The sequence below is a fragment of the Lepidochelys kempii genome, chromosome 3 (genome assembly GCF_965140265.1).
Source record: "Lepidochelys kempii isolate rLepKem1 chromosome 3, rLepKem1.hap2, whole genome shotgun sequence".
NCBI lineage: Eukaryota > Metazoa > Chordata > Testudines > Cheloniidae > Lepidochelys > Lepidochelys kempii.
In genome coordinates this window covers 83,685,343-83,706,632 of record NC_133258.1, presented here as the reverse complement: position 1 = coordinate 83,706,632, position 21,290 = coordinate 83,685,343, and the positions used below count along the sequence as shown (strand labels likewise).

Sequence of the window (21,290 nt, the reverse complement as noted above, 5' to 3'; positions counted from 1 at the left end):
AGTTGCTTCTTAGGATACCTCTTTTGGGTTCAAGGCCTTACTAGTAATATGGTAAGGTTGGACCTCCTCGGGATACTGCTTGCTACATCCATAGCCTGTCCGTGAATCCACTGTCATAAGATGGGAGAGGAAAGAGATGTATGACAAAGGAGAATTACTTACTGATAATTGTGTCAGTCATAGAGTCCTCTTCTCCCATCCTACATGCCTCCCTCCTCCCCTTTGGATGGTATGCCACTGCTTGTATATTATTTCTCTTACTGTCTTGTATACCCTATCCTCCTTTCTGCTCCTGGAAGTTTCTCTCGCTCAGGGATGGTATTCTGTCTGAGGCTTATGTAATCAGGGGTAAGGTTTCAGAAATCGTTGCTTCCTTCCAGTAGGAATTTCCATAACACTGTGTCCATAAATCCACTGTTGTAGGATGGGTGAAGAGGAGATGAAAAGAAACAGAAATATCAGTAAGTAACTTTTTCCGCTTTTGTATATGTTACAGCTAAGTGAAGGAGATGTAATCATGCCTTTCCAAAATCAACTGACTCCAAGCTTGCCTGTAATCCACCGACAATATATTTATTTCTTTTCAAGTAAAGAAAATAAAGAAAAATTTATGAAAAATCCCATTAAATTTATCCGTCAGCCAAAACCCAAGCCACCTGTGCCAGTTAAGATAGCAATTGTGGGACCTCCAAAATCTGGAAAAACTACAGGTAAGGTCCAGTATTTTCAAAGGGTAGGAGCTTCCCTTATAATTGGGGTTGTATGATACAATTAACTTAGGCTTGAATAGAGACTGGGAGTAGTTAAGTCATTATGCAAGGTAACATATTTCCCCTTGTTTTTTCCTACCACCCCCCCCCCACTGTTCCTCAGACGTTCTTGTTAAACCCTGGATTTGTGCTGGAAATGGCCCACCTTGATTATCATACACATTGTAAGGAGAGTGATCACTTTAGATAAGCTATTACCAGCAGGAGAGTGGGGTGGGGGGGAGAGAAAACCTTTTGAAGTGATAAACACCCATTTTTTCATGGTCTATGTGTATAAAACATCCTCACTGCATTTTCCACTTTATGCATCCGATGAAGTGATCTGTAGCTCACAAAAGCTTATGCTCAAATAAATTGGTTAGTCTCTAAGGTGCCACAAGTACTCCTTTTCTTTTTGCGAATACAGACTAACACGGCTGCTACTCTGAAACCTCTCATAATCATGTTAGCAAGAAGTTACAAACAAGTCACTAAAATTATTGCTGTTGCCATGCATAGAATGCTGCAGTTAGTTTTCCCACTATCCTATTTATCAGCCAGAAATATCTGTGTTCACCATCTCAACCCTGTCCCCACTCCTCAGGAACGAAGGATATCCTTGTGGTTAAGCCTTGGACTGGCACTTGGGAGATATGGGTTCAGTTCTGTTCCTAGTGCTGACAGACATCCTGTGCTAAAAGAAAAGGAGTACTTGTGGCACCGTAGAGACTAACCAATTTATTTGAGCATAAACTTTCATGAGCTACAGCTCACTTCATTGGATGCATACTGTGGAAACTGTAGAAGATATTATATATACAGAGACCATGAAACAATACCTCCTCCCATCCCACTCTCCTGCTGGTAATAGCTTATCTAAAGTGATCACTCTCTTTACAATGTGTATGATGGAAATGGCCCACCTTGATTATCATACACATTGTAAAGAGAGTGGTCACTTTGGATGGGCTATTACCAGCAGGAGAGTGAGTTGGGGGGGGGGGGGGGCGGAGGGTGAGAGAACCTGGATTTGTGCTGGAAATGGCCCAACTTGATCATCATACACATTGTAAGGAGAGTGATCACTTTAGATAAGCTATTACCAGCAGGAGAGTGGGGTGGGAGGAGGTATTTTTTCATGCTTTGTGTGTATAAAAAGATCTTCTACGCTTTCCACAGTATGCATCCGATGAAGTGAGCTGTAGCTCACGAAAGCTTATGCTCAAATAAATTGGTTAGTCTCTAAGGTGCCACAAGTACTCCTTTTCTTTTCGCAAATACAGACTAACACGGCTGTTACTCTGAATCCTGTGCTAAGTGACTCTGGCAAGTCACTTAGGCTCCTGTGCCTCAGTTCCAGTGATGATTTTATGTCCTATCCCTTCCCATCCACTCCTTGTCTGTTTAGATTGTAAGGTCTTCAGGACAAGTGCTGTTTTTAATAGTGCCTAGCATAAGCAGTTCTGATGGTGGTTGGGGCCTGTAGGTGCCACTATAGTACATATAATAATTCTCCTTATGTCTCTTACACTGAGAAATCCAATCACTGATGCAGTGGGAGGAATCTCAGGCTCATTTAATATAGTGCTCCCATTATATATCTGGGTACACAATAAAATAGAAACAGCTGGTATAAAACTCCCCATTTGCCACTGGGAAATACCATGTTCACTGTTCCCACCTCTCATAAAAATAGTAATTGTCAGTGCAGACGAGTATCAGCCATCATACTTCTGGAGAGGTAAACAGGGAACAGAAATGCAATGAGGCTCTATATTGGGTGCTTTTTCTGCCCCTTTCAATAGAAGCAGTTAGATTTCTTAATGTTAGGGCTGCTCTTTAATATGTGACTAGTATAGGCAACTTTCATGATTTGGAAAAAATACAGACAGTCAAACATTCTAAGGAACCCCTTGACAGAGACTCATCTCTGCTTTAGTCATACAATTATATGATTCTAAAGCTTGCTTTTATAATATTTTTTTCATTGGTGTTTTAAAGATATGGGACTAGATTCACCTGTCCACTCTAGTTGCTTTGCTAGTTAACAGTTTATTTGAAACTAGTGTAATTAAAAGATAAAAAATACAATTAATTCTTCTTCAAGTGAAGGTCCCTATGCGTGTTCCACTTGAGGTGCACATTTGCTCCACATGCCTCGGATCAGAAGATTTTTAACATAAAAACGGCCATACTGGGTCAGACCAAAGGTCCATCCAGCCCAGTATCCTGTCTGCCAACAGTGGCCAATGCCAGGTGCCCCAGAGGGAGTGAACCTAACAGATAATGATCAAATGATCTCTCTCCTGCCATCCATCTCCACCCTCTGACAAACAGGCTAGGAACACCATTCCTTTTTGCTGGCAGTGTCATTGGTCTGCACCTGAGCCCTTCTCTTCATGCTCTGAACCAAGGGCATAAGAGACCATGCGAGCTAATGGCTTCTTCAGTTCCTTTCCCTCACCCTTGATCTGAGAAAGAACTTATTTAGTGGCTGCAGCATTAGCTAGCATTCCTGTTCAAAAACTGTAGTTAGTTGTAAATAGTTTTAAAACCTGTTTTTAACTAGTTTCTAGTGAGAGTAGTTTTTAGACACCCCCAAAAAACTTCCCCTGTACATTATGCTACCAGTAGTACCTCAGAGTTACAAGCTGACCAGTCAACCATACCTCATTTGGAACTGGAAGTATGAATCAGGCAGCAGCCAAGACAAAAAAAAACAACCAAAAACCAATACAGTACAGTAGTGTGTTAAACTACTAAAAAAGATAAAGGGAAAGCAGCATTTTTCTTCTGCATAGTAAAGTTTCAAAGCTGTATTGTCAATGTTCATTTGTAAACTTTTGAAAAAATGACCATGTTTTGTTCGGTTAAAAATATTTTAGAGTTATGACCAACCTCCATTCCCAAGGTGTTCCTAACTCGGAGGTTCTACTGTAGTATGCCAGGATCCCAGTATTCAAGATCTGCCTGGCCTGCCTTTGGGCTTTCCCAGTCAGCAACAATCACGGCATGAATACATGCTTAGAAGAAAATTCCTGATGGACTGTACAATATGGGGCCCCAGTCCAATCCTGACCCATTAGACTTCCGTGTACATTCACAGGCACTGGGAAATGCCCCTTTGAGCATAGTGATCTCTGGTTCCAAGGATAATGAGAACAGGGCTAAAGACCTTTCCAAGCAGAGAGATGAGGAAGGTAAGACCAAACACTCTGATGGAATGCTAAAGGTATATTATAATGTACAGCCAGTAGGCAGCGCTGTGTATAATCTACACCTTATCTGAGCTGGCCACAGCCATACCTGGGAATGCGTTAAAGTATCTGAAAGAACACATCTTTTGTATCTGTTTCCATGATGGAAGTTCTATAGCCAGTCCAAATCTGATATTTAATCCTGACCTGCTAGCAGCAGCCCTGCAACCAACTATGTATGAAGAATATATGACACACTCTTAAAAGAAATGTGAGATATCCCCCTCTCTAAGTCTTCATCCATACAGAAGACTTCCTCTCCAACAAATCATGTGGACTCCACACACCACTACAAGAGTGTCATGCGCTCACAAGGAGCACAGTACTGATTTTGCAGTACAGAGAGGCAAAAGTGCCCCAAAACCATCCTTAGCCAAAGGGGTGGGACCCTCCTAGGACAGGCAAGGTACCAATGTTAAGAAAAAAGGAGTCATCAGTACCGAAGACTATGGTCCATATGAAGCCAGTACTTCTGGCACCACCAAGGGACAGAAATCCAGTCCACTCTCCAGAATCAGGGGCTAGAGAGTGTACTGTCCAAAAGGACCTTATTATCTATGCTGCCTATGCTGTTGGATCCAGTCCTGGCCTGAGATGTCCTCACACCATTGGTTCACTTTTGACTGGTACCATTGACCAGTCAAGGCATAATAAAACCACCAGTACCACCCATCAATATAAAAGCCTCCTTTTCTGCAGCCCAGCATCTCCCCAATTCTGGACATCTGGGCTTCTCCCCTCCAATCTGCAGCTCATGCAGGCATATCAAAGACTTAGTTCCACATGCCCTGCTACACTGCCTTTGTTCCCACTTGCCACCGGATTCTCTGTCTCTGTGGCAGCAGTCAGTTGACAGTTACACTGTTCCTGCTCCTTTTATTTTTTCCACTTTTTTCAGGCCCTGGTGAGCTATTTTATTTCAGGATTCTTTCCTCCTCCCTGGGTCAGTCTTAAGCTTAAGTTTAATTCACCCTGAGACTCTGCTGCAGCATCTCCCTGCTGGCTCCTCTGTCCCTATCCAGGCATGGCAGAGAGGCCAAGAAAGCACCAGATCAAATCCAAGCAGTGCTCTATTTGTGAGGTAGCCTTCCTGGGTTCAGAAGTCTATAGGCTGTGCCCAGGCTGCACCCAGCTAGCTGACCCTAACTCTGTTAGTTCTTGCAGCTAGGAGTTGGACAGGCATATGGGATCCCCTACTCAAAGCAGCCACAATTCCAGTGTGAAAAAAAATGGATCAGGAAGCACAGAGTAGAGCAGGGAAAGTCTCTGTAGATGACGAGAACTCCAGGCAGCTGACTCAGGGAGTAAGTCCCAGGGGATCCCTGTAGAACAAAGAGGGGAGGCTTGTGGGACCACAAATTCTCACCCCTCTGTGTCTTAAAGTGGGTCCTGAATACCCTTGGTAAAGAAGCAGGACTCTTAAACAGCTCCCCCTTCCCAGTTCAACCAGAAAGACTCTAGTAGCAAGTACCCCCCTCACCCTCTTGGGGGAATGGGACCCAGCATGGGAGGACTCAGAGGGAGAACTTTTCAGAGGGCTTCAGGCACTATGAAAGGCAAACTGCAAAAAGCATCACCAAAGTGTCAGGAAGCGCCTACTCCTGCAAAGCATGCAAAAAGAGCAAAGAAATCTAAAAAGGAAAAAAGGGGGGAAAAAGCACAGAAAATCCAGGAGGTACAAGTCCTTGGATGCCTCTTCTTTCTCCCTCTCCTTCATTGAGGGCAAATCTACACTAAAGTGCTACATCAGCGCAGCTGTACTGGTGCAGCTGTACCACTGTAGCATGTTTGGTGAAGGCATGCTAAGCTGACAGGAGAGTGCTCTGTCTCCTGCCAACATAGCACAGGTATGGACAGTGTGAAACTTGCATCACTCGGGCGATAGGAGTATGAAACCCTTCCCCCCCCCGAGTGACGAGTTAAATCAATTTAACCGATAGTGTAGACCTGCCCTGAGGAAGATGAGGTATCAGACCCTGACTACAAACAAGACCAGGGGAAAACACAATATAGGGTTCCCCCTCCCCCCCGAGAAGTTTTTCTCCTTGATTCAAGTCCAACCTGAATAGGTTCCTGAGAGCAAGGCTCAGAGTAAATTTCTCTCCTTGAAATTCTCTGCTGAATATTTCCCCTGCACTCCTCCTTCTAGTATGTGATCAGGGATGACTGGAACAGACTGATACGGGCAAGCACATTAATAAAAATGACCTCCAGTTCTATAAGATACAGGAATCAAAGCCCCCTGTCACAGAGACCTGCAGGTAGACATAGTTGTAGCATCTCTAGCAAGGGATATGATCATTCCCTCAGAAGCAGAGTTCTACCCTAAGGAACCAATAGATAGAAATTGGAGGCCATTTTTAAGAAAGATTTTGAGCCCTCCTTGGACACCCTCAGAGCATCCCTAACAGCTACCTGCTTTGCAAGGGATCTGTCTTCTGACTGGAAGATCTCAGAACCCTAAAGGACAGAGATTGTCTTCAATTTGGCTCCATTTTAAAGAAAGTTTCCCAAGCAACAGCATTTGTAGCTGATGCCTCAATGGATGCAATGAAGTTCTCAGCCAGGGTCATGGCTTCCAGCTTCATAGCCAGGCATCACCTAATGGCTCTAACCCTGGAAGGTGGATATACACTCTAAGAAGATCCCATGCTCGACCAAATTTAAAGGTTCATTCTTTTTGGAGGGAACAGCTAGACAAGGTAGTGGCTGACAATGTAGCAGAAACCAAACAGTCATTCCCATCATCACTAAGTGCTCTCAGGAGGGAATACAGACTTGCCTTCAGACAAAGGTGCTCCTTTCATCTCTTGTCCTCACAGAGGTATCAGTGAAGGGACAACAGATTCTCCAAAGGAAAATTTTGGAGCCAACTTTCATGGAAGAAGCTCTGCACCTCCCAATGCCACTTCATGACAAAGATCGCACAGGCCAGGGCTGAAGCTAGGAGGTGGAATTTTCTATTTCCCAGAAGAATGGGTTGCATCAACCATGGACACATGGGTGAGGGAAATAGTGAGCCAGGGATAATCCCTCAAGCTGCAAGCTCCACCCCATCTGTTCTTCAACCAGTCTCCCATCTCCAACGACCCCATGAAGTGTGATCTGTTCCAGAACAATATGTCTCATCTTCTGGATATTAGAATGATAGCATTCCCTCCGAAGATAGATTCCCGGAGTTCTGCTTCATATTCTTCATTGTTCAGAAATGCAACAGGGCAATCACAGCCACTCTCGACTTAGAAAGTCTCAACAACTGGGAGGGTATGGTGGGGATTTGTGGCCCCACAAGCCTCCTGGCTTTGTTCTACGGAGGTCCCCCGTGACTTACTCCCCAATCAGCTGTCTGGAGTCCTCCTTGTCTTCAGAGCCTTTCCCTGCTCAGTGCTTCCTGGTCCATTTATTCCATGTTGGAGTTGTGGCTGCTTTGGTGGGTAGGGATCCCACATGCCTATGTGACTCATAGCCCCGAGAACTAATTGAATTAGGGTCAGCTGGCAGGGTGCAGCCTGAGCACAAACTTACCATCTGCTGAGTCTGGTAAAGCTGCCTTACAAATGGAGCACTGCTTGGATTTGACCTGAGCCAAGACTTCTGAGGTTTGCTTGTGGCAGGAAGAATTATTAGCCCAGAACATTCCCATTCAGCCAGTTCTCTGCCCACAGGATCTTTACAAAGGTGGTGGTGGTGATTATAGCTAGACTCACGTCACAGGTACCCACCTGTATCCCTTCCTAGATGACATCCTGATCAGAGCTCCATCTCAGGCCACAGTGCACAGAACCACAACTCAGGCACTGAATCTCCTGGAAGTGCATGGCTTCATCAGTCAAGAAAAGTTACTTGATTCCATTGACCAGGATAACTATGGGAGTAGACATAGAAAACTCGATAACAAAAATCTATCCATTACTCTAAAGGTTCTAGAAAAACCTAGGATCTTACCACCATGTTCCAGAGCTGCAGGAGGCCTACCAAAGCACTGTGTCTTCAATTACTAGGATTTCTCACATCATGTATAGGGATCACTCTATGGGCATGATTAAGTCTTTATCGTAAAAGTGGGGACCACTCCCCAGAATACATGAAAGATCAAGTACAGGTCCTAGTGCCAGGGTTCAGCCCCCTAAAACGATGGTCAGCCCAAGGCAACATTTGCGGAGGCATGCCAGTATGTCTTCTAGACCCTCTACTTCTTACAACTGATGCCAGGCTGACAAGTGCACTTGGGGACCCGAATGGCTCAAGGCCTCTGGAGCACAGAAGAAATAGCTCACAGCATAAACTTTCTAGAGCTGAGAGTGGTCAAGCTGGCTGGACGACAATGTCAGACGTGTCTAGAGGAGAGCCGCATCCTGGTTCAGTCTGACAACATGACCACAGTTGCATATGTGAACAACTGTGGGGGAGCAAGGAGCCCACACTACACATGGAAGCAATGGAAATAATGAGGTGGGCAGGGAAGCTTCTCCTTTCCCTCAGTGGGATCCCCATAAAGGGGACTTGAACCAAAGGCAGTTCAGTTACAGGATCAACAACTCTGATTGAAAATTTCCTGATTCAGGTACCAATCTCATTGTTCAGATGTTTGGCCACCCTTCAGCCAACCTGTCTGTAAATTGTATGAACACAGAGACCAAAATACTTCACCAGGGAGATGGACCCCAGATCCATGGGAACCAGATACTTTATCACACAGATGGCTGCAGATGACCATGCTCTCTTCCTGTTTCTACTGAAGTTGGTCCAGAAAATAAAGTGAGAGCAGGCCATAGGATCATAGAATATCAGGGTTGGAAGGGACCTCAGGAGGTCATCTAGTCCAACCCCCTGCTCAAAGCAGGACCAATCCCCGATTTTTGCCCTAAATCCCTTAATGGCCCTCAAGGATTGAACTCACAACCCTGGGTTTAGCAGGCCAATGCTCAAACCACTGAGCCTCCCCTTACCTCCCCATTGGCTGAGGAGAACTTGGTTTTCTGACTTGATATTACTGAAAATGGAGCCTCCATTTTAGCTTTCATCAGGACTGGGCATTCTCACAAGGTCCTTTTTCTCCACTCGGATCTGACCTAGCTTCAACTGGCAGCCTAGCTATTGTGAGAGAAGAACTTGTATTGCTGGGCCTGTCCTCCAAAGTCATCAAAACTGCTTTCATCTGGGAGATTACTGACACAGAGAATATTCCTCTATCTGGTCCAGATTCAGTAGCTGGTGCCAAGAATACAGTGCCAGTCCCAGAAATCCAGAATCCCAGCCATTTTGGATTTTCTCCAAGAAGGTATCAATAGAGGTCTTCAGCCCAGCACCATAACACAGGGGTTCTCAAACTGGGGTCGGGACCCCTCAGGGGGTCGTGAGGTTATTACATGGGGGGTTGCAAGCGGTCAGCCTCCACCCCAAACCGTGCTTTGCATCCAGCATTTATAACGGGGTTAAATATATAAAAAAGTGTTTTTAATTTATAGGGGGGGCCCCACACTCAGAGGCTTACTATATGAAAGGGGTCACCTGTACAAACGTTTGAGAACTACTGCCATAGCACATCAGGTGTCTATTCTTCGTAGCATTCTGTTCATAGGATCCTCTGGCTCCCTAGCAGAAAACCCCCAGTAACCAGGTTTCTTAGAGCAGTCTGGCTATGTAGGCCTGCGGCCAGACCACTCTTCCCTAAAGGGGACCTACCACACATGCTTAGAGCATTGAAAAGTCATCCCTTTGAACCTCTTACTTCAGGACCAGCATTCTACCTGCGCTTCAAAGCTTGCTTTCTGATAGCCATTGCATCTAGCAGGCAAGTGTCAGAGCCGGCAGCCTTATTTATGAAAGTATGTATTCACGAGAACTCCAGAATCATTTCTTGCTAAGATGAACTCTTCCTTCCACCCTTCCCAAGATGTTGTTCTTCCCAAGACCAGAGCAACAGACTGAAAAAATTTGGCACACCTTAGATGTCAGGAGAGCTCTCTACCTCAAATCCATGAGAAGGCCAGGAGTCCTATTCATGTCCTTCCATTCAAAATACCAAGGACTCATGAGTTTCCACACTTTCCACTGCTAGATGGATTAGGCTATGCATTGTGGAGGTTTACAAGCCCTTCCTGTTCTGGAAAGGATCAAAGTGCGGTCCACAAGGTCCCTAGCAACCTCATGGAGGGCAGAACAAGCAAGTGCATTCACCTTGGAAATATGCAAAGTGAGCACTTGGTCAACAACTAACACTTCATTATGCACGATAAGGTGGACTTTGTCATCTGCAGAAGCCTCATTTAGCAAGAAGGAGCTGCAGGCAGTGGCCAAAAAATAATATTGCCCTTTGATCAGTTCTTTCAAAGTGAGGGTACCTTCTCTGTCTTACTCCTGAAGACATCTTCCATAACTCTCTTTATATCTGTTCACTGCTTGCTACTTCCCATATGTTCCAAACTGTGGGAGATACTGGGTTGCAGAATGGAAAAATTTATTACTGATAATTTCCTTTCTGATAGCAGTCTCTTCCACAGTCCTACCCACCCTAGATGGCTCAAGGGCCTAAGGTCAGATATTATGTGGGATCATTATCATGGCCATTTTGTCTACTGTACATAGTTTGTTACCTCTGGAGTATTTGTTGTTAATATTGTTGTATAAGTTTTTCATAGCTTTGGAATAACTCAGCTGGCGGCACCTAGGAGGAAAGAGATGACCAGGATGTGCCAAATCTTTGATCCACGTGCATGAGCTGCAGAGCGTGGGAGAGTAGCCCAGATGTCTGAAATTGTGGGAGACACTGCTAGCAGAAAGGAAATTATCAGTAAGAAATGTTCTGTTCCTCCAAGGAGCTTGGATACAGTGGGAGAGCTTCACCACCCAATCAAGACATGGGATCAGCCCCAGCAGAGGCTCCAAGATCTTGTGGTGCCCCTCCCTTGCTCATAGGAGGGACTACCCAACTCAGGACTAGTGGTACGCTTCTCCATGGAGACTGCCTCATTTCCCCTATGACTCTTCACACTGGCATTACTGGGTACACAACAGCAGTCAAGACAAGCTCTCTCTTTCAGACAAGAACCTCAACCCCCTCAAACAATCTAAGGAAGAGCAATACCCTGACCAGGAAGAACTGCTCACCCCAGTGAAGTTATCATTGTTGTCCCCAGATTAGATGGTTGCACCAGCCTCACTGCCACCATCTAATGACTACAGACCCGGGACCTCCTCAGAAGGATTGCAGATTCATTCCAAACCACCTGGAGGAAGTATAGGATATCCCTCATAAGCGACTGAATGTCCACCAGGGTGTTGGTACCAGTAAGGTGGCACTGCCTATTAAATTAGGCCATTTTAGAACCAGCCAAGATGATCTGGCATACTCCAGCCACATGTGCTCCCATTCTTAAGAGAACAGAGGAGAAATATTTTGTGCCATCGAAGCAGGCAGATACTTAGTCTCATACCCTGCTCTGAACTCTTGACTGCTGCAAGCGGTCATTAAAAGAAACAAGCAACATCACGCCAGACCTACACTCACTGATAAGGAGACTAAACCTTGAGACTTCTTTGGAGAAAAGAACTTCACTAAAGTGAGTTTACAGTTTTGCATCACAAACTACCAAGCTTTAGTGTCAAAATATGATTTTAATAATGACAGTTGGTTCTCAGAATTCACTAACAAACGCCTTCAAGAAGCTGGATTTCAGTTCACAGCAATTATCAAAGATGATAAATTTCTAGCTAAATTAGCCCTCAGGGCTCACTGCATGCAGCAGGTACAGCCTCCTGCTCAATGGCAAACTCCATGGTCATGAGAAGGGCTTCCTGGCTTCAATCCAATCCACTGTAAAGAATCTGCCTTTTGAATGAAATAACCTACTTAGTGAGAAGATTGATAAATTATTCCATTCCCTCAAAGACTCAAGAGCAACCTTTTGCTCTATCTCAGGGAACGGCAACCTTTGGCATGCAGCCTGTCAAGGAAGTCCGCTGGCAGGCTGGGACGGTTTGTTTACCTGCAGTGTCTGCATGTTCGGCCAATCGCAGCTCCCACTGTCTGTGCTTCGCCGTCCCAGGCCAATGGGGCTGCGATCAGCTGAACCTGTGAATGCTGCAGGTAACAAACTGTCCAGGCCCGCAAGTGGATTTCCTTGATGGGCTATGTGCCAAAGGTTGCCAATCCCTGATCTATCTGTACCCCAGCTCTGTGGAGCAAATACCCCAGACTCAATCTTACAAAGTCAAGCTACTTAACCATTCTAACATCAAGGAGCCTATAAGCCACATAGGAGACGCCAGTGAACGCAGCATAGTAAACACAAGGTTCCCCCCTGCATTCTCCTTTCAGCCTCAGCCTCCTACCAGGTAATCCTTTTGACAGGACTTTTGAATGCTGAAAATTAGTCTCCTTGCCACATTTACCTGTTCAGGACTCCCTTACCCCATTTGGTGGCCCCCTAGCTTATTTCCCCCAGGATTTGCACAATATCACACCAGACTGATGGGTTCTGGAGATAATCAGTTTCTCTCCCTTGTCCCCTAAAGCCTTCTTCTGAGGCCTCCTTCATGGACCCTTCACACAACAGGATGTTCAGACAAGCAGTAGATTCCCTGCACCATCTGGCAGCCATAGAACTGGTACCTCTTCAGCACAGGGCAAAAGGATTATATTTGATATATTTTCTCATCTCCCAAGAATAAAGAAGGCTGGAGTCCCATCCTAGATCTCAGATAGTTTAACATCTTTATCCACTGCTTTAGGTTCAGAATGGTCACCCTGGTCTCTATAATCCCCTCACTAGCTAAATGTGATTGGTTCACAGCTCTTGATTTAAAGGATTCTTATTTCCACATAGACATCCACCCTGCAGACCAGAGATTTCTGAGATTCACTGTGAGCTTTGACTGTTACCAATACAATGTGCTCTCCTTTGGCCTCTCAATGAGACCGATGATATTCACCAAGGTATTATCAGTAGTGGTAGCTCACCTCCTTTGTCAGGGTTCATCATTCCCTACCTCGATGACTGCTCATGAGGAAGTCACATCAAGAAGTATGGATGACAACCTTGTCCTTACTCATACTCGGATACTCCTCAGGGGTCCAGGTAAATGTAGTTAATTTAGTCCCACAAAGAGGAGAGATTTTATTGGAGCAATCCTAGATTCAATCAGAGCTAAAGCAATACCTACCTCAGGAAAGGTTCCAGGGTATAAGGGTCCTCATCACTCAGTTGTGGCTGAACCCTCAGATGACAGTTCAAACCTGTCTCATCCTCCTAGGTCACATAGCTTCATGTACCTATGTGACACCCTTTGCCTTCAGTGTCTACAGGCTTGGTTATGGACAGTCTACATGTCAAGCAAGCACAGTCTGGACATACTGGTCTTGCTCCCCTACAGAGTTCTGGCTTCTCTCTCCTGGGAGAGAAAACAGGGAGACTGTGTGCATGGGGTTTCCTTTTATCCTTTCCGCACCCACAGAAAAACTGATTACAGATGCTCCCTTACCAGAGTGGGGAGCCCATCTGGATGGGCACATAACATAGGCTATCTGGACCCACCAAGAATCCCAGTTGCACGTAAACCTTCTAGGGCTGTGTGCACTGCATAAAGCCTACAAACAATTTATACCATTTATTTGGACCTTACACATTCAAGTCATGTCAGAGGTGGTCAGTGTTAGGGGTTCACAACACGTTAGCAGACAGCCTCAGACATTTCTCCAGAAACAAGTAGGAGCTACATGACTCAGTGGTAAGAGCATTTTTCAGCAGTGGGAATTCCTGCCTTGGGATCTCTTTGCATCTCAAGAGAACAAGAAATGCTGGATCTATTGGTCCAGGACAGCTCAGGCTACAACTCTAGAGGGGATGCATTTCTATTTCAGTGATTGGTACAAATTATGTACGCATTTCCACATATGCCTTTTACCTCAGTTCAGAGGAAGATCAAACAAGATGGAGCATCAGTGATTCTGATTTCTCCCTGGTGGTCTAGACATTTCTGGTTCCTGAGTGTTCTCCAGATGTCCTCACATCCATGCCTCCACAATCAGCTGTTCTCAGCCCAACTGACTCAGGACAAGGGCAAGATCAAACGTCCCAACCCAGCATCACTCCATTTAACAATGTAGTATTTGGATGGACGACAGATCTAAAAAAGGTCATATGTGGAGGCAATACAATCCATCATTAACAATAGTAAGAAGCAAAAAGAAAAGGAGTACTTGTGGCGCCTTAGAGACTAACCAATTTATTTGAGCACAAGCTTTCGTGAACTACAGCTCACTTCATCAGATGCATTGAGCTGTAGCTCACGAAAGCTTATGCTCAAATAAATTGGTTAGTCTCTAAGGTGCCACAAGTACTCCTTTTCTTTTTGCGAATACAGACTAACACGGCTGCTACTCTGAAACCTGTCAATAGTAAGAAGGCATTTCCTAGTGGAATCACCACACAGCAAAATGGAAAAGATTCTTTACCTAGTGCCACCATCATCAGAAGCGTCCATGATCTTCTCTCGCTAAAAACTTAATAGCTATCCATCAGTTCCTTATGAATATACTTGGCAACTGTTAGCACTGTGGACAGCCAGCCATTCAGTCTTCGCTTATTCTACTACAGTAAGGTTTCTGAAAGGACTGATCCAAATCTTCCCTCCAGTGCTGAAGCCTACCTTAACATGAGACCTCAGTCTTCTCCTGTCAGCATTGATGAATGCTCTGTTCAAACCCTTAGCCTCATATGCATTCATTCGTCTGTGAAGATTGCATTGCTGGTTGCTATCATCTCAGCCAGAAGTGTAGGTGAGTTGGGGGCCTTATGGCTGACCACCCTATATGGTCTACCATAAGGATAAGGTTTCCTTGAGATTACATCCCAAGTTTACTTCTAAAGTAACTGCAGAATTCCATCTGAACCAGGTCATCCACATCTGTGTCTTCTAACTGAAGCTCCAGGCCACCAGAGAGGACAGGAAGCTCCACTCTCTGGATGTCCATTGAGCTTTAGCCTTCTACCTACAGAGAATGAAATCCTTCAGAAAAATCTCCCAAACTGTTTCCTTTGCTGAATGCATGAGAGGAGAAGTTCTCCTCATAGAGAGTGTCAAAATGGATGTTGGGCTGCATCCTACTGTGTTATGAGCTGATAGTGATCCTTCCTCCTCAAGGCATGAGGGCTCTCTTGACTAGAGCACAGGCTGCAATGGTAGCTTCATTTTGAAATGTTCCTTTCCTATACATTTGCAGAGCAGCAATGTGGGGCTCCATCCATACATTTGTGAGACATTACACTTTGGTTTAGGCTTCTTCAGCAGACTCATCTTTCGGCAGAGCAGTCCTCCATTCTGTGGTACAACAGGGTTCCTTGTGTCCTCCTCAATGAAAATTGTTTGAGAATCACTTCAAATGGAATACCATAAGGACCATCAAAGAAGAAAAGAGTTGCTTACCTTGTGCAAAAAGAAAAGGAGTACTTGTGGCACCTTAGAGACTAACATTTATTTGAGCATAAGCTTTTGTGAGCTACAGCTCACTTCATCGGATGCTGTAGCCCATGAAAGCTTATGCTCAAATAAAATTTGTTAGTCTTTAAGGTGCCACAAGTACTCCTTTTCTTTTTGCGAATACAGACTAACACAGCTGCTACTCTGTTACCTTGTACAGTAACTAGACTTCCTTGAGATGTATGGTTCCTATCTGTATTTCACTACCCACCCTCCTTCCCCTCTGCTGCAGAGCCTTATCCTATGGCTATTCATGGTAGAAAATTAACTGGAGAGGTGGTCATCCTGCACCATCCCTTATGCCCTCGGTTGGGAGCACAAGGGCGCAGATACAGACCAACAGACATTGCCAGCAAAAATCTTCTGTTCTCAAGCCCATGGAGCATGCACACATATCAAGTGGAATACCAATAAGGGACCACACATCTCAAAGAACTCCCGTTACTGTACAAAGTAAGTTAATCCTCCTTTATTTAACTTTCAATTCTTAATCTCCCCTTTGCCCCCCACACGTATAAGATTCTCTGTGTCTACTGTGAACTGGAGTTCTCTCCTATCTCTTACCAACCACAGCACTCTTGAAGCACTATTTTGTAGCCTGGGGTAGACTAGAAGAGACTCCTTTCAGTGCTGCCCCTTAATTGTACAGAAGCCAGGCACTCTGGATAACATTTTCCAAAGCACCTAAGTGCTCCTTAGTCCCATTTTGGAAAGTACTTATATCACTTAGGAACCTAAGTCCCATTGAAAGTGGCTATACTAAAATGTTTACCCTTATTCTTTCCCAGAAACTGAGCATGTCTTTTCCACATCATTGCCACCTCTGTACAAGAAGGCAAAATAACAGTTTTTAATTTATTGTCCATATAGTCCTATAGGGCCAGGTAAAGATTGTATTAAACTAAATTGGCAGTTGTCGATGTCTGTCTATTTTTAACCTAAATGTTAGTAGGTGATTGAGGCACCCTGATTGTCAAACTGATAGAAATGAAGTTGTACTAAAACTGTTGGTTACAGAAAATGGCAAACTGTATACAATCATCATTCTGTAATCTCTGGTTTTGTTTGGTGTGTTTTTGTAACCACAAAGTTTTGAAAATCCATACAAAATTATATGGTTTTTATTTACTTTAGCTAAAATCCATTTATCTTCTTTCTTCCCCACTGTCCCCCCCAACTACTTGGGGGACAATGGTGAACGGTCTCTACAGAACTGTAAACCCCAGCGAAAGCTGGTGTCCAACAAAGAAGAATTTTAGTCAAAAGTAGAGTCGCTTACATAATGGTGCAGAACATGAACCACAAGCTAAGCTTTGCCATATAGTTGTATTAACATTTTATCACAAATTGTCCATCTATCACACCAAGAATGTAGTACAGCAATGCAACCACATATAAGAAGATGGCAATTATCAATTTCTTTACCTTTTCTAATATTGTGGATGAATTTAATGTTCATATAAGTCATGATCTAATGGTATTAGTTATGGCCATACATAGACTGGAAAAGTACTCTGCAAGTTCCAAACATGTTGTCTGCCACTGCATTTTAACATCCTGTACCTGCTATTCCAATCCCAGCCTTATACTAAGCAGTGACTGTTTTAGTAATGCAGACATTGCTTTTGGGAGTTCAGTGTCAATGTCTGGATACTAATGCATTTTAAATTATACATACTTGCATAAGCTTGACCTACAATACATTTTTGAGAAGTCCTGTGTCTTGGCTCTATACCAGTAGCATACTGCATTTATCTAAATTATGAAAGTCATAGTTTTATGGAATATGAATAACATTGTTAATAAATCATTGTGTTGCATTGATGTCTAAGTGAAAGCTGAGTGTTAAAAACAAAATATTTTTCAGTTGCTAAGAAGTTTGCAAGTGTCTATGGGTTAATGCGCTTATCTATGGGAGATGCTATCCGAATAGTGTTAAACAATCAGCCAGAGAGCGAGCTGGCACTTATGTTAAAGTGGCATCTTCAAAAAGGACTGACTGCACCTGATGAACTAGCCGTCCAAGCTCTAGAAGTGGCTTTGATGGATCATGTGTGCAGCACTGCTGGGTAAGAGGTTTGTCTGTTTGTTTTTATAAGATAACATTCTTTTCATAAGGATTGATTTGCATAACCATAATGAAACAAGTAGTTTCACTAAAACACGTCAATGGAACCAAAAATTTGTCCGTTACGAAGTTACACTTTGGTCCTGTCCACAGTGGAGCACAAACCAGGCTCTCCACTTCAGTCTTCAAAAAGAGTTTTCAAGCATGATTTTCTACAATTCTCAGGAAAGACTATTTCACTTTCCTCCTTTACCTTTAATATTTCACATTTTCTGAAAGATACTTTAACCAAAGGGACAGTATTTCATTGTACACTGAAAATTCCTGTTTCTTTCTCAATGTTGATGTCTCCCCCAGTCAGACATGAGGACTGCACCTCTTACTACAAATACCAGTGGCAACTCAGACTTATCCATGGAGCTCTGGGACTCGGCTGTACCTGTTCTGCCCTGGCTGTACCTGTTCTGCCCTTGCACCAGTTTCTCTCTCTCTGGTAGTGCAGACTGACAGTTCAGTGCTCCCATTGTGTTTTGTTTTTAGGAACAGCCAGAAAATAAAATCCGTCTTCTGTCCCCTAACCCCTATGGAATCCAAATTTCTAGTAGGCTGTCCCCAGAATGGAACCGCCTGCCAAGCTGACCCAAGTTAAGAATCATCCTACTTCTTCATCTCTCCCGCAAGCTCCAGCTTCTCTCCCAAAGAAGGGTAATTCTTCAAGTGCTTGCTCATATTCCAGTTTAGGTGTGCGCACACTCCATGCACAGCCGTCGGAGAATTTTTACCCTAGCAACACCAGGTGGGTCGGCTGTCGAGCCCCCTGAAGTGGCACCTTCATGGTGCTCGATATATACCCCAGCCGACCCAGCTCCCCCTCAGTTCCCTCTTACCACCCATGACAGTCGTTGGAACTCTGGAGTTCGGCTTTGCTGGTCTCCACTCTCCCTAGCACTTGCAGTTTCTAGTTTATAATAGTTCATAGTAGTTCATAGTTATAGTTGTAGTTAGTTAGTATTAGTGGGTTGGAGCGGGGGTTCCCCTCCTTCCTGATTTTCTATTGGGCTCATGCCCAAAGCTCTGGGATTCAAGCCCTGTGGTTCCTGCTCTAAGCCCATACCAATGGGCGACCCCCATGACTCTTGCCAAAAGAGTCTGCTTGATGAGACTCCCCCAGACAAGTGCAGGATCTGCAAGGGTTTTCATCCCCGGACCAAGAAGGAGCGGGACTTTCATCTCAAACAGCTCCTTATGGAGTCGGCTTTTAGCCCTCAACCAAGATCTGGCACCAAGCACCTCGGTGTGCAGCACCCCAGCGGCAGGAGCAGCACCGCGGCTGGACTCAGACCAAGACCCACGGCATCGTCGCTCCCCGGCACCACAGCCGACATTGGCCCGGCACCACTCCCACTCTCCTGCCCAGAAGCAGCACTGGAAGCTGGAAAAGGCTGGCCCACCTCCAGAGGCCAGCCCCCTTGGAACCGCCTCTGGAGGCACCCCCCGACAGGGGAGTGCCTCGGGACACAGTCTATGGCCTCAGCGCAGTTGACTCCGGCCCTGGGAGGAGAGCCGTTGAGTCTAGTGACCCTGGACTCAGTGGTACACAGTGTGGTCGAGGTCCAGTTGCCGTCCACCCCGGATACCTTTGCGGCTGCAAGGGACCTTATTGCCATGACAGCATCAGCATCCCCTCAGCCTCATGCCAAGGCACCGGTATCTGCACGTACAGCACCATCCCGAGGCAAGCTGGCCCTGATCTACCCGTCGGCACAGTCAGTCGAGCCATGGCACCAGTCTTGTTCTCGGCACCCTTCCTGCTCCCGACGCTGCTCGCACTCCACATGCCATTTGCAGTCCTGGCACCACTCTCCTTTGCGGCGCTGGTTATACTCGTGGCACTAGTCGTACTTGTGGCACCGCTCTGCCCACTGGTCACCATTGAGGAGCAGATCCTGGACCTGATGCCACTCATCTAGATCCAGGTCCAGATCCAGGCACCGTTCCAGGTCCCGGCACCACTCCCCAGCTTCGTGGCACCATTCACCTTCACCCTGTCGGCATGACCCAGTGCAGATCCACTTGGCACTGCCTTGGCCTTCCCTTTCCATTTCCCATTCTTCAGGATCGGATGCAGGGTCACGCTTCTTGGACCGCCACCATATGGACCATAGCCGCCTGGAGTCAGGGGCTGGGCATTGGCAGGCGTAGGAGCAAGGTCCCGCTCAAGTGGCATAGCGCCAGGCCCAGGATGCTCCGTCTAGGGCTTCTTGCTCAGCCCCGTCCGAGCCACGAGTGCCAGAGGCTGCCACCACTCGGCCTGTCCCGGGGGGCATGGAGACCGTGGTGTCTCCTCTTCCCATGACAGGACCTCCTACAACACCTGTTCCTACTCTGGGCCTGGAGGTCGCTGGCACAGGACAGCTGGGCCCAGTTCTGCAAGAGGCCTTAGATGACCCTCTCCCCTCTGTGGCCTCCTCCTCACCCGATGAGGCAGTGACAGGCACTACAGTCTCGGGCCCTTCTCCTGTAGACCTCTGTGCCCACCAGGACCTCCTGCGCAGGGTGGCCTGAAATATGAACTTGCAAGCAGAGGAGGTGGTAGAGGTGGAGGACCCAGTGGTGGATATTCTATTAGTGGAAGCGCTGTCAAGGGTAGCCCTTTCCTTTATTCGGACTATCCAATCCGCCACCAGAACAATCTGGCAAACACCTACATCCATCCCACCAACTGCTATGGGAGCGGAATGCAAATACTTTGTCCCCTCAAAGGGGTACAGTTATTTGTTCACCTACCCACAGCCTTGTTCGCTAGTGGTAGCATCGGTAAACAAGAAAGAACAGCATGGCCAGCAGGCCCCAGCTCCCAAATCAAAGGACGCCAAACGCCTTGATCTGTTTGGGTGCAAAGTTTATTCCTCAGGGGTCTTCAGCTCAGGATCACTAATCAGCAGACACTGAGCCATTAAAATTTTAACTCCTGGAACTCCATGCTGAAATTTAAGGAGTTTAGTACCTCCTAAGACCAGAGAGGAGTTTGGGGCCTTGGTTGAGGAGGGCAAAACAGTGGCATGGACCTCGTTACAGGCCTTGCTGGACGCTGCGGATTCTGCCATACGTACTTTGTCCTTGGGGATAGCGATGAGGTGTGTCTCCTGGCTGCAAGCCTCCAACCTGCCACCGGAGCTTCAGCAAATGCTGCAGGACCTCCCCTTTGATGGAGAGGGCCTGTTTTCAGACAAGACCAATTCCAGACTACAAAGCCTTAAAGACTCAAGGGCCATAATGAAGTCCCTGGGCATGCATACACCGGCCACCCAACAGAAACCCTTCAAACCTCAGCAGACACAACAATGCTTCTATCCTCCCCCTCGACTGAGGCAGGATTTTTATAGGAGACAGGGCCATAATGGCAAGAGGAAGCCTTCAGATCCCCAGTCTGGGCAAGGCTAGGGCCCGCTCAAGCCATCGACAGGCTCAAAACAGGCCTTTTGAAGGGATGCTCGAGGACGGTGTACCAGACCTCATTCAGAATCCCACCCCACCTTTCTTGAATCGTTTATCCCACTTCCACTGTGCCTGGTCCCACATAACTATGGACTGCTGGGTCCTCCACAGAGTGGAAGTGGAATACTCTCTCCAATTTTCTTCCTCCCCACCCTCCTTCCCCGTCCCTCTTCAGGGACCCTTCTCACAAGCAACTAATTCAGGAGGTTCAGACACTTCACCAGGGGGCGATCGAGG

General features: G+C 45.9%; 1 protein-coding gene across 1 annotated transcript in view; it reads left to right on the top strand.

Moving 5' to 3' along the window:
- The window catches only part of AK9 (adenylate kinase 9), a 239,389-nt gene that overhangs the window by 189,445 nt on the left and 28,654 nt on the right, over nt 1-21,290 (top strand). Inside the window, 2 exon segments of the mRNA XM_073336992.1 lie at nt 497-710; nt 17,355-17,556. Coding sequence (XP_073193093.1) covers nt 497-710; nt 17,355-17,556 — 416 coding nt within the window.